General features: G+C 40.6%; 1 protein-coding gene across 1 annotated transcript; it reads right to left on the bottom strand.

The window, feature by feature from the left end:
• Positions 1 to 134: 134 nt before the first annotated feature.
• On the bottom strand, positions 135 to 12036 carry LOC140467405 (pepsin A-like). The gene is made up of 9 exons (XM_072563749.1): positions 11940 to 12036; positions 10811 to 10973; positions 9338 to 9455; positions 8435 to 8553; positions 6216 to 6415; positions 3951 to 4070; positions 2085 to 2229; positions 1753 to 1851; positions 135 to 567 (listed from the first exon to the last, which is right to left on the bottom strand). The coding sequence occupies exons 1-9, from the start codon at positions 11993 to 11995 to the stop codon at positions 409 to 411; spliced, it is 1179 nt and encodes a 392-aa protein (XP_072419850.1). The 5' UTR covers positions 11996 to 12036; the 3' UTR covers positions 135 to 408.
• Between the last annotated feature and the right edge of the window lie 886 nt (positions 12037 to 12922).

Here is a 12922-nt window from a genome sequence, read left to right on the forward strand (position 1 = left end):
TAAGAGAGGGGCTGTATGGTCTGATGAGACTATGGAAACTTTACCTTTAACTACCTTTGTCTGGTATGAACACAAGTTGCAGTGTACCTCCATCACCTCTATTGTTCAGAAAGTAAGAGATCAAAGCTATTAAATCTTTGCAACACTTTAACATTTATTGTTTTAAACTCGTCATCAATTCTTTCCAAAATTCCATAAAGTATGGCTCTAAATTCAGCATTAAACAGGCAGCCTGATTTATTAGTTAAAATATCGGTGGAAATGATTAGTGATAATATTTTTAATTATTCCTGCCACCAATGTGTTGGCTGTTACAGTTGGGAATTGTGAGTAATGTCAGAAAAATTTGTAAATGTGATTTGGGGAGAGTTAGGGAAAGCAAATTAAACGACGTCACGAAGGAAGACATTAGACGGCCCTGGCTAGGCCCACTCGGTTGGTTCCGCGGTCAAAAATGGAATAGTAGACACCAATGAAGACATCCCCAAGAACCCAGAGGTGTTCAGAGTCAGAAAGAGCCATGCTGCTAAATCCACTCATGCAACTTTCTGCACCGTTGATATTTCTCTGCAAGGGAAGTAATAGAGAGCAAATCAATACATTGTCCTATCCTAGTTTGCTTCTAAGAAAGCACTTGTTTTAGTATTGTGTTGTATTACATACAAACGTATTTGATCTGCACACTTCAAAGACTATCACTCATTGTTGGATTGCTTCTCTGCTCAAGGTTCTCCCTGACTTTATCCTGCTCTGTGTTTATTACCAGGCATTTCCAGCTCAGTTTTCCCATGGTGGGTGGAGTGTTAGCTGGGGAAGTGAGTAGTTAAGAATTGACCTTAACTGTGGTAACTCACGTTGTTGAATAATTTCATCCACATTTTCAGTCCTGATTACGCTTTAAGAAAGACTTGAGGGATACCTCAGGGCAGCAAATACCCACTGAACTGCAGTTATAGATTCAGACTGTTACTTGCAGACTTAGAGTTATAAAGTCATACAGCACAGAAACAGACCTTTGGGCTCAACTCACCCATGCAGAGCAGTTTTCTAAATTGACCTTGTCCTATTTGCCTGTGTTTGGCCCATATCCCTCTAAACCTTTCATATCCAATTACCTGTGCAAATGCCTGTTAAATGCTGTAATTGTACCTGTCTCTACCACTTTCTCTGGCAGCTTGTTCCATACACACACTACTGTCAGCACAAAAAAAGTTGGCTTGCAGGTCCCTTTAAATCTGTCCCCTCTCACCTTAAACATATGCCTTTAGTTTTGGACTCCTTTATCCTGGGAAAATTATTATGGCTATTCACCATATCCATGCCCCTCTTGATTTTATAAATCTCTATAAGGTCACTTCTCAGACTCCGATGCTCCAGGGAGAAGAGTTCTAGCTTATCCAGCCTCTTCCTTTACACAAACCTCCCAGTCTTGTGCCTGAACTAACTCTTGTGCCTCAACAAATGTTAGTTGAAAGCAAGAATTAAACAAAGTTGCACAAAAATTGTAATTTCTTCTAGCTTTCATTCGTACAGGAGGTCAATAAAAATTTATACTTCGTTTATGGACGGATTAAGCATTTGAGATGCACTGAGATTCAAACCACACAGTTCCTGAGAGCTGGAAGCTGGTTTGGCTGATGTTAAGGGTCACTGTAAAATCTGGGTTGCAGCCACTAGACTGAGAACATCCACAACCCAGCAACCTTCAGATAATGGTACGCTCATTCGGATCATCTAAGTGTTGAAGCATACCTGGAGCACATAAGCAGATGGAGAAAGAGGGTAGTCAATTCCGTTGATGGTGAACGTCACATAAGGCATACTGGGCAACATTCTACAGTCCACAACATACTGCAGGACAGAGAAACACAAGGTTAACAGTGGTATTGTCTGACTGGGAAGCTAATCATCAATATGATTGGGAAGCCAATCTTATTTATGTTCAAATGGAATGATCAGTTATCTGAGATTTTCATTTATTTTGGCAACAATGTAAAATACAAATGCATCTGAATCTCTTAAGGAACCTGTGTCCATTAAGAGGAAATAATTCATTTTCTAGAATAAAGTACAATGCAGATTACCATGTAATAAGATTCTAAACGTGCACCAATCATGTTCTGAATTGTCTGGATGGGTGAGCTGGGGCCGACAATCAGAGAGGTTCCAGTATCGACGATAGCCTGACAGCCTCCGTGACAAGCCACAATCTGGCCATTGATTTTCACACTAGGAAGGCAAAGGGCATTGCTAGTTACATGTCTGTTTTAGAAAGATCAATCACAACTCTTCACATTACATATCATATATCTGCTACACTTGTTCACAAATGCGCAAACTGGAGAAGAGGCATCCGTGTAGGTGCTAACCACTCAGAGCATGATCGAGTGGAGCACATGGATGTTCAAGGGCAATCAGTGGAAAGAGTGCACAGAATCCATACTGTGCCCACCCACCTGCCTTCTCAAACAGCGCCTGTCCCACACAGGGCAGAGCCTGAGGTTCCAGGATGGGAATATTCAGCTACAGTAGAGTCGTCCTTCTCCATCCCTCCCTCCTCTGCCATCCCCCCCACCCCACAGAGTGGAAATAAGTCATCCATGACCCTCAGGTACTGCCAAAAAAGATATATATATATGTGTGTGTGTGTGTTTGTATCATGTATCAATGTATGTAGTTTCCGAATTCAAGGAGTGGCACGGTGGCTCATGGTTAGCACTGCTACCTCTCAGCACCAAGGACCTGGATTTGACTCCACGTTTGGGTGACTGACTGTGTGGAGTTTGCACGTTCTGCCCGTGCCTGTGTGGGTTTCCCCTGGGTGCTCTGGTTTCCTCTAACAGTCCAAAGATGTCCAGGTTTTGCGGATTGGCCTTACTAAATTGCCCGTGGTGTCCAGAAATATGTAGGTTAGGTCGATTCACCATGGCAAAGGCAGGGTAAGGGGTGTGTCCGGATGGGCCCCTTTGGGAGGGGCTGTGGACTCAATGGGCCCAGTAGCCTGGTTTCACACTGTGGCAATTCTAATTTTGCCATTGTTGTGTTAGTAAATATACATTATAGCACAAATATATAACATAACACAAATATATAACTTAGATTGTACTTTTGAATATGTGGATACTGCTGCTCTATTTTTAGTACTTTTTTCAAATGCTCAATATTTTTTTCTTAAGGGGTTTTGTCAGGTTCAACCAGATTAATGTTGATTCTCTCTTTTGGATTTGACTTTCTGTCATCGTTCAGATTGGCTTCAAAGCCTTCCTTCTCATGTTTATTCCAAATGCATGGCCTTCCCTACACTATCTAACCCTTCCCCAGCACTATTTAATGGCATACACTCTCATCTTAGTTTCTCATCCACACACAGTCTATGTTTTCCATTGATGCCTGCTAAGGATTCTGGTTAAGACTTGCTTCACATTGAGGAGTCTCCTCAAAACTCAAATCCTTAACTACATCTTGGGTTACTTCCCTCTCATCACTCCCCAAGTCCTTGTTTCATTAATTGCTTAATTCTTACAGTGTTTTAGAAGCAAGTTAAATGTGTTTTACAAGTGCAATTGCTAATTTGTGTTTAAGCAGATCCAAGATTTATGGAGCATGTTGTCTTTATAAGGAACTGGATCATATATATTGGGGAATTGGTCAGAGTTTTAGAGATATTGATCTATTCATGATGTCAAAGATGATCAGGAAGCATGGCATGGATGTTTGCAACAGCAAAATTTAATAGAAATAGCAGGCCACATGAACTGTCCTTACTCTGAATCTCACTATAACTCTGAATTATATATTTCCCCACTAGTCCCTTACATATTTTCTTTCCCACTGCTGTAACGTTCAACTACCAGGGAAAAGTTGTGCACTGTTTAATCTGCTTATAATCAATATACATCTTTGTAGTTGAATTCAGTTTATAACATGTAACATTTTGGACATTCACTTACCTGTCCACCAGGATTTGCCAGTATCCTTCCTGAGTTACAGGAACCCAGTTAATTTCACCTGTGTAATGGTTTGGATCGACTCCACCAAATACAACTTCACTTCCAGACTGACCATCCTGCCTGTAAGCCATGAGTTAAAAAAAAATTAATCTGGAAGTGCTTACCATCACCTAGTCTTTTCAAGATCACATCATATTGGCCTCTTTGTCAAATATGTAGTTAAAAGTCATTACTAACATGCTGATATAATTGCTGTAAATATTAGAGAGAATGAAAATGACAGAGCTGTGTGAGATCCTACAACAGAAGCATATAAATTCACATGTGGATTGTGATCTGGTGTTGCTTACATCTACTCCTGTTAGGAGATCGGCTGACATGGTGCATCATGTATGTTGTTGTGTAGTCTTACCAAACCAGAGGGGCTGCTCTCTCTTATTGGAGCGAAGTGATTCGTGGCAATTTAACCTGAGGCCCACCAGACCTCAGGTAAGGGAAGAGGTTGAGAAGGAGAGTCTTTCATGGTAACCTCAAACCAGTGATGGGAATTGAACCCATGCTATTAATAGCACACTGCCCTACAAGCCAGCCAACTGAGCTAAACCAATTCTCATATCATATGTGACTGTCTTAAGTTCTTAAGGTCAGAAGAAACAGGGACAGGAGGAGCCAGTCTGCCACTCAATAGGATCATGGCTGATCTGACACTCCTCTTGCCCACTTTCCTGGATTTTCCCCATAACCCTTGATTCCCCGACTGATCAAAAATCTATCTATCTCAGCCTTTAATATACACAAGGACTCTGTCCCTATAGTTTTCTAAAGCAAGGAGTTCCAAAGACTCACAACCCGCCAAGAGAAGAAATTCCTCCTCATCTCAGTCTTAAATTTTGTTCATGCCAACACCTGTATTATTACCTCATGCCAATCTCCTGTCTTTTCCCCATATCTCTGCACACAGGGAAGAAGGAGGGAGCTCCTAAAACCTCTGTTGTGATGGCATATACCTCTACCTTTCTAGTATTATTCTTTATTCTGGGACTATGCCCTCTGGTCCTTGACTTTCCAGTGAGGGGAAACATCCTCTCAGCATTTACCCTATCAAGCCCCTTCAGAATCCGATATGTTTCAATGAGATCATTCTCTTTTTTCTCAAATCTTTTCTGGGTGTCACTGCTTAGAGTTCTTTTTGCTCTTGTGATTTCAAGCTCCTTTTCATTTGTCTTGTGATCATGATCTAGTTAGATTTATTTCCTTTGTTGCTGTGATCTGGAATGCACTGCTGGGACAAGAGATGGAAATAGACTCAACAATGTACCTGATAATGGGAGAAAAGCAATTCTAGGATAATGGAGAGGGGGCATGGGCGGTGAGACTCAGGAGATACTTCTTCCAAAGAATTACACAAACACATTTGGGCTGACAGATCTCTTTCTGTGCTGCGTTGATTCTGTACATTTACACTGAGAACCTCAAGAAATGGCATAAAGTGTCAAGCAGCAATGTCTATAGGGTTGCATTTTCCTCTAAGGGATGGCCATTACCTAAGGTAGAAGGGTGAGCTCCCGAAAGGGTTCCCAAAAGGAAACTGGGAGAGAACAGAAGGCGATTCCTAAAGGAGGCAACAGCACCCCAGGTACACAAAATATTATTTTAGAAGAGAAGCTTTCTGTGAACTATTTATCCTCCCAAAAGAAAAGTATAGCACCCAAAGAGAGGTAGAAGTGTTCATTGTTAGCCCATGCCATCGCAATAGAGTTATTAGTAACTTCTTCCTTCTTCCCTGTGTGCAAAGATATGGGGAAAAGGCAGGAGATTGGCATGAGGTAATAAAAGTGGTACAGGCATGATAGGCTGAATGGCCTCCTCCTGCGTGATAACATTCCTGTGACTCTGTGATTCCCCCTGCTATCACATGCTGGTTCGCTATGGTTTTCAGTACCTCAAAAAGAATATGGAGACATTGGCTGGTCTCCTTCATCCTGTCCTCCATCATTCTTTAAATGCATTGAGTGGTCAGGGCCAAACCTCCTTGACAGATGAGCTGGGGGAGCTGGAAGAAACATTGCTCCACCGCACATGGCGTGGGGATTTGAGTGTTGACCTCCTGTCTTTATCGTGCTTAATTTCCCAACACTTGCTCTATTATGCCAAAAAAAATCAAATGGCATTGAGCTCAAAGAGAAGGCACATTTTGTACAGATACCATTCGACAATATGATAAGGTTGACTTGCAAGTTACGAGTGTCGGGAAAAAAAACTCACCTGGTCAGGTAAAAAGCGAACAGTGGCTGCGTCACTAGATGTTCAGACATCATGTTATCGAAGACAGTGGTGGCAGCCGATGCAGCAATGTTTGGATATGCTAATCCCAGAATTCCATCAAACTTAGCATAGTAAAGGGAAGTTCCTGGCTCACTTGTACTCAAACCAAACTCCTGGTGGGTGATACCAATGCTGGATACCTGACCAAAGCAAAATCAGTTTAAATATCTACAATAGGTCACACGGTAAGGAAGTCAACATAAGAATATAAGAACTAGGAGCAAGAGTAGGCCATCTGGCCCATCCAGCCTGCTCCGCCATTCAATAAGTTCATGGCTGATCTTTTCATGGACACAGTTCCACCTATCTGCCTGCTCACCATAACCCGTAATTCCTTTACTCTTCAAAAGTAAGTCCCAAGTCAGCCCTGAGGTTGCTGTGTAAGTAATTCCTTTACTTATCTTTCAAGTAACTATGCATCTATCAGGTAACATGAGGCTGTTAAAAATGAACACAAACCGGGTTTCTGCCAATTCAGTGGTCTCTGTTGCCCTTAATTGCCCTTGTAAGTTATAGGATGTGCATTAGCCTTTTGATAGGTGACTATCTTCCTGACTGTGAAGACTGGGATATAGATTGAATTCTCAAGAAGCTCCTGGTTGAATTCCTTGGGCATGAGGAGGGGTCACTCAACCAGAAACGTTGACACTAATTGCTCTCCACAAATGCTGTCAGACCTGCTGAGCTTTTCCAGCAACTTCTGTTTTTGACCTCGGTTAGGGCCTGGTTTATTGATGGATGCGTATATGGACCCAGTGAGCTGAAGCACTGAGGCCTCCAAATAGGACTCAGTGGTTTCAAAGCTACTGAAGAAATAAATTGCCTTTTAAAACATTTTTCCAGAACACCACCTTTTTCTCCAGACGAGGAGGAAGGAATGAAATCAGCATTTGGCAATTTTCCCACATAATAGGAAATTGGAAATTGAAAGATAGTGCTTAGAACTCCTGATCTTTTGGACACGGATTCTCCTGTCCTTGAGCTTGTACTGAAATACTCAATCCTCATCTGGTGCCCCACTCTTCCCTGGAAAGTTCTTATGGATTTCTTACAAAAAAAGTGGATTCTTCAATATTTGTAAATGAAAGAAAAAAAGAAGAAACTTATTTTTGTGTTGCTTTTTTGCAGATTGGTCAGACATCCCTGATGTTTTATAGACTATGAGTTCCTTTTGAGGTGTATTTAATTACCACTTGAGTTTCTCACAACAGTAACCCAGCATGTTGAACTGATCAGACAGAGCCATCATGACTTTATTAAAGATAGTTGATACTTTTGAAGTGGTCGGTAATAAGGTAGATAAGGATTGATGTTGGTTAGCACAGTTGGCTGGATGGCTGGTTTGTGATGCTGTGTAATGGGGACAAGTCCTGCACTGGCTGAAGTTACCATGACGGGTTTTCCTTCTCAACTATACCCCTTGCCTGAGGGGTAGTGACCCACTCTCTCTATAATGAGACAGCAGCCTTTTGATCTGATAAGACTTTGCAAATTTAGATAAGGAGTGCCTATGGATGCCATATATCTGGACAGCCAAAGGGCATTGGAAAAGGCTCCATAAGATGAATATTAGCAAATGTGGGAACGCACTTTGAAGGTGGGCGTTTGGCTTTGGTTAGAAATTGGTTGGGAGGTAGAAGTAAGAGCCTGTGGGTGATGGCAAGATGCAGACTGGTGGAATGTGACAAGTAGTGTTGCTAGAGTTCTGAACTGGAGCTTCAGCATTTCAGCAGAGTTATTTGTAACCTAGATGAATGTGTCAAGTGCAGTTGACATGATGGTAGGAAGAACAGTGAGTCGTGTAGATGGCTGCACAATATTGCAAAGGAAAATGAAGAGTTCAATGTGGGCATATGTGAGATCATCCTCTGTGGCCAGAAGGAAGATACACCATAGTCAAATGCCAAGACATTAGGAATGGTGGAGAGGAAAGCGACTTTAGAGTCCAAATGCATAGATCATTTAAAGTCAATGAACAGGTACAAACATGAATGATAAAAGTGAATGGAATGCTAGCCTTTATCTCAAGGATAATGGAATGTAAAGGAGAGACAGTTGTTCTTGAATTGCATAGTGCCTTGGCCAGCCACAATCTGTAGCACTGCCCTTCACTTTAGAACCCGAATCCATCAGACAGAAGATCAACTCATGTGACTTACTCTGACTGTATCATATCCCAATACGCCAGTCATGCTGCCTGTCCCATATCGAATGGAAACATACTTGTTTGAAAGCTGGAATGTTGAGGAGGCTTGTGGATTAAACTTGCGATGATCGTCTGCCAGCAGAGCACATTTTAGACAATTATTTTCATTAGATTAGACTGTTCACTTCAATGAGCAACAAATTGGCCTGGACTGGTGTTAACATTAGTGATCAAATCCCACCACCGCAGTTTAGGAATTTAAGGGTCTGTTTCCATGCTGTATAACTCTACCACTCTATGACTCTATTATTAAAATGTGGATTTGATAATAGTGACTATAAAACTACTGGGCTGTTGTAAGAACACATTTTCACTCTCTGCTTCAATATTTAAAATGAACCGACAGGTATGTCGGCTCCAGGTTTCTTTTTCTGGAGGCAGTTCCCATATAGCGATAAGTCTTTGTGTTGTCCAGTTCGATTCATGGGAAATAAAACCTTGGGAGTCTATGGAATTTATTTATGTTCCACGACTATCTCCCTGTTTGATAGAGATATTGATGACATATCCAATAAGTGATGGATCCAATATACCTGGGAAATAAAAGATATTGGACTTTCTGCTTTAGATTACTGACTAGCATGGACTTAATGTGTAACATGCAGAGTCGGATTCAGAATCAGCTCAGCACCAAGCTTCTTTCAAATATGATCTACTCCTAGTCAATCAAAAGCTAAGGAAAGCCAGGTGTTTCACTTATACAGCATTTTGTGACAGTGCTCTAAGTATGAGTTTAGAGCTGAACAATTAGATTATGGCATGAGAATCAACCATATTAAGTTAAGAAGAATAACTGTCACCTCAAACTTCTGTATATCTTTGTGAGAATTGATACTGTTTGTCTATATTTACTTACTGCATGCTGCACTGGTACAGTAACCTGAGGGAACCCAAAGGTTTGAAGAGCCAGTATCGAAGATAACGATGAAACTCTGAGGTGGAGTCCCAATGCTGATCGTTCCAAAGTATGACAGCTGTCAGGAAATTGAAAGAAAGATGTAAAATTGGAGATACACCTGGTTCTTAGCCAGTGATTACGGTGAATGTATTTTACGAATCAGGTATGTTTATGGAGCTGTGTTTGGTTTCCTAGAAGTTTAACTTAGGGCTTGAACTGAATCTAAGCATAACTGGAACAAGCCTAGCAGCTCTGTTGCAACACACCAGATTTTACTGCCATTGAAGTTTAATTAGAAGTTTTCCAAATACTTAACTAAGATACTACATCTCGCAGCAGCTTAATGTAACCTGTGACCTGAGAAATGGGAGCAAATCAGTATTTGTGATGATAAGAATAGGAATGCTGAGTGGCTGTTGTAAACCTCATTTGGAACCCTGAAACTACATAAGTTTTCTTTTTATAACTTCTTCATGGAATGAAATACCTTTTCTGAGACTTTCTTATGAGAAAATAGAAAGTTCTTTTATTTATATAGTAAGTTCTACTACCCTGGGACATCCTGAAGTATTTAACAACTAATAAACTGCTTTATTGAATTTTGGAATCACCTGACAGCCAATCATCTAATAACATGCTCCAAGCAAACTGCAATGAGATAACAATCAGGTAATTTTTACTTAGTAATGTTGATTGAGGATGCAGAAGCATTGGCAGAAATACTATGGAGAAGTATCTTGTTTTGCTTTGAAAAGTTCTTTGGAATTTTTTAAAATTTCCTGGAGCGTCGGAAGCTGAGGGGGTGACCTTATAGAGGTTTACAAAATTATGAGGGGCATGGATAGGGTAAATAGACAAGTCTTTTCCCTGGGGTCGGGGAGTCCAGAACTAGAGGACATAGGTTTAGGGTGAGAGGGAAAAGATATAAAAGAGCACTAAGGAGCAATTTTTTCACACAGAGGGTGGTACGTGAATGGAATGAGCTGCCAGAGGAAGTGGTGAAGGCTGGTACAATTGCAACACTTCAGAGGCATTTGGCTGGGTTATGACGAGGAAGGGTTTGGAGGGATATGGGCTGGGTGCTGGCAGGTGTGACTAGATTGGGTTGGGATATCTGGTCAGCATGGACGGGTTGGACCGAAGGGTCTGTTTCCGTGCTGTACATCTCTATGACTCTATGGCTCTATGACCTGTGAGGGCAGACAGAGCTTGAGTTAACCCTCATCAAAAAGGCAACATCTCTAACAATACAGCACATACTGCTGTCCTAAAATATATTCATTGCAATATGACTGATTCCATTATTTGGATTTCAGATACATATGGTATGGTTAATAAAGGGTCAAATGTAATTAAATCAATTGAAATGTGTTACTGTCTCCAATTGACTCTGTTTGCTGCTTTCCTTTAAAACTATGGTGGATTACTTACATCCAGGTAGTTTATTAGTGGTTCTTTCGCAGCTAATGAGTCCGTCTGGAATGGTCCCAGGTACTTTGAATACAGATTGTAGGTGTTTTCCTTTAAAAAGTCCTCAAGTAAACCACGTTCTTCCAAGATATCACGGATAGATTTACCCTTAAATAGTTTCACTCTGCAAGAAGAGGAGTGAAAGGAGATCAAATTTCTGGGAAGTAAGTATTTCAAAATTAAGTGAAATAATCTCTCTACATGTTTCAACATCATCCACATAAACTATGTAATTTTGTGCACTGTGTACTGACTGGTAAACAGAAGTAGCATACAAGAGAAGACAAAGATTTTATATTTTCATAGAATCCCTACAGTGTGGCAACAGGCCATTCGGCCCAATAAAAGAATCTCTGAGGAATGTCCTACCCAGATTCACCACCCATATTGCCTATGGCTAATCCACCTAACCTACACTATGGGCAATTTGGCATGGCCAATCCACCCATCTTTGTACTGTGGGAGGAAACTAGGACACCCAATAGAAACTCATGCAGATAGTTACCCAAGGCTGGAATTGAACTCAGGTTCCTGGTGCTCTGAGGTAGCAGTGCTAATCACCGAACCACCATGATGGCTCCCTGCAAGGCTGCATTCCTTGGAATTAAGAAGATTAAGGAGTGATTTGATTGAAATTTTTAAGATATTAAGGAACAGATAGCCAGAAGCAATTTCTTTGGGGAATCTAGGATTGGGGACTAGTCTAAAAATAAGATTAAAGCTTTTCAGGAAAGAAATTAGGAAACACTTCTGCGCTCAAAGAATAATGGAAGTTTGGGATGTATTCAGAAATAATAATTGATGCTACGTATAAACTGAACATTTTAAATTTGAGATTGATTATCTTTTATTTTTTAAAGGCATTAAGGGACATATATCTGACTCTATCTCATTAACAGGCAGAAATGGCTTAAGGGATTCACTGACCTTCTCCTGTTCCAATGTTCCTAATGGAAGAAGAAAGAGTCAGAACGAAATCATTCAGGGTAAAATAAACACATTTTGGTGATATTGTGCCTTTCAGCTGTGAGGAAACACAATCAAAACATACCTTATCATCGAAAACAAGACTCCGATCACTAGGTCTTACCTGATCACGCACTCAGAGAGCTGAATACAAGCGAGTGCAATGAGCAGCCACTTCATCTTTGTCCTTTGTTGTAGTCGAATGACACTGAAAGGAAAATGTCAGATGGGCCTGCGAATGGATTCTAATTGTTGCTGCTTTTATAGTGCTCGCAGTCAATCCTTTCCATTGTCTGTAGAATTGGATAATAGATCAGGCCATTATGAACTTTTCCATAATTGGTCGATATCAAACATGATGACCTTGTTGGAAAAACAGATATGGCTTTGGATTAAAGTAACACCAAACTTCAAAATAATAATTTATCGCATTATTAAATGCCAGCGATAATTATTAATGCAGTTACAAGTGATAAAGAAATCAAAACTCTGTTTACAAACCCTTGGAATACGATTTGGGGTATTACTTGGGATGTTTCCATTTGAGCATATGGCCTCAGAGGCTGATAAGCAATTCATTAATATCTGGATGACATTGAGGTTATTTACAAATGGTCAGTTGACTGTTTTGACAGGCACCAAAGGAATAGCCATTTGGCCCAAACTTCTTATTATGTTGGTGCCAACAAGAAAACATGAACAAGAAAATATGAACAAGGACATTGCAAGCTCCAATAAGTAGCTGTTTAAAATCAGACATTGAATTGGGTTATAGATGGTTTCAGATCCTCTTTTATGTTATGCATGGGCCAAAATTATTCAAGTTAGTGTGTTTTATTACTATAGTTCCTCTTTAAGAGGAATAATTTATAAATTTTGGAAAGTGTGGATGTAATAAATAGATGAGCCAAATGCCATTGCAGCCACATGCTTTACCACCAGGGCACCATGGCTGCATTGTGTGCTTTGTACAAATTGCTCTTACTAAGACCATGTCTTATTTTTTCTGTATTTGTGAGTGTGAACTAAAATAGGAGAAGAATTGCCCGAAAGAACTAGTGACTGTAGAAGGGGATTGCTGTACTTTTTAAAGGCAAGCAACCAACA

The sequence above is a fragment of the Chiloscyllium punctatum genome, chromosome 45 (assembly GCF_047496795.1).
Source record: "Chiloscyllium punctatum isolate Juve2018m chromosome 45, sChiPun1.3, whole genome shotgun sequence".
Classification (NCBI taxonomy): domain Eukaryota; kingdom Metazoa; phylum Chordata; class Chondrichthyes; order Orectolobiformes; family Hemiscylliidae; genus Chiloscyllium; species Chiloscyllium punctatum.

Bases quoted from the DNA above. Each gene is read 5' to 3' on its own strand.
- LOC140467405 (XM_072563749.1), bottom strand. From the start codon at position 11,995: ATGAAGTGGCTGCTCATTGCACTCGCTTGTATTCAGCTCTCTGAGTGC. The intron at 8,554-9,337 runs GTAAGTAAATAT...CTCTGCTGGCAG, and splicing joins CTGTACCAGTGCAGCATGCA to ACGATCATCGCAAGTTTAAT. The intron at 6,416-8,434 runs GTAAGTCACATG...TGCTTTGGTCAG, and splicing joins TGGGATATGATACAGTCAGA to GTATCCAGCATTGGTATCAC.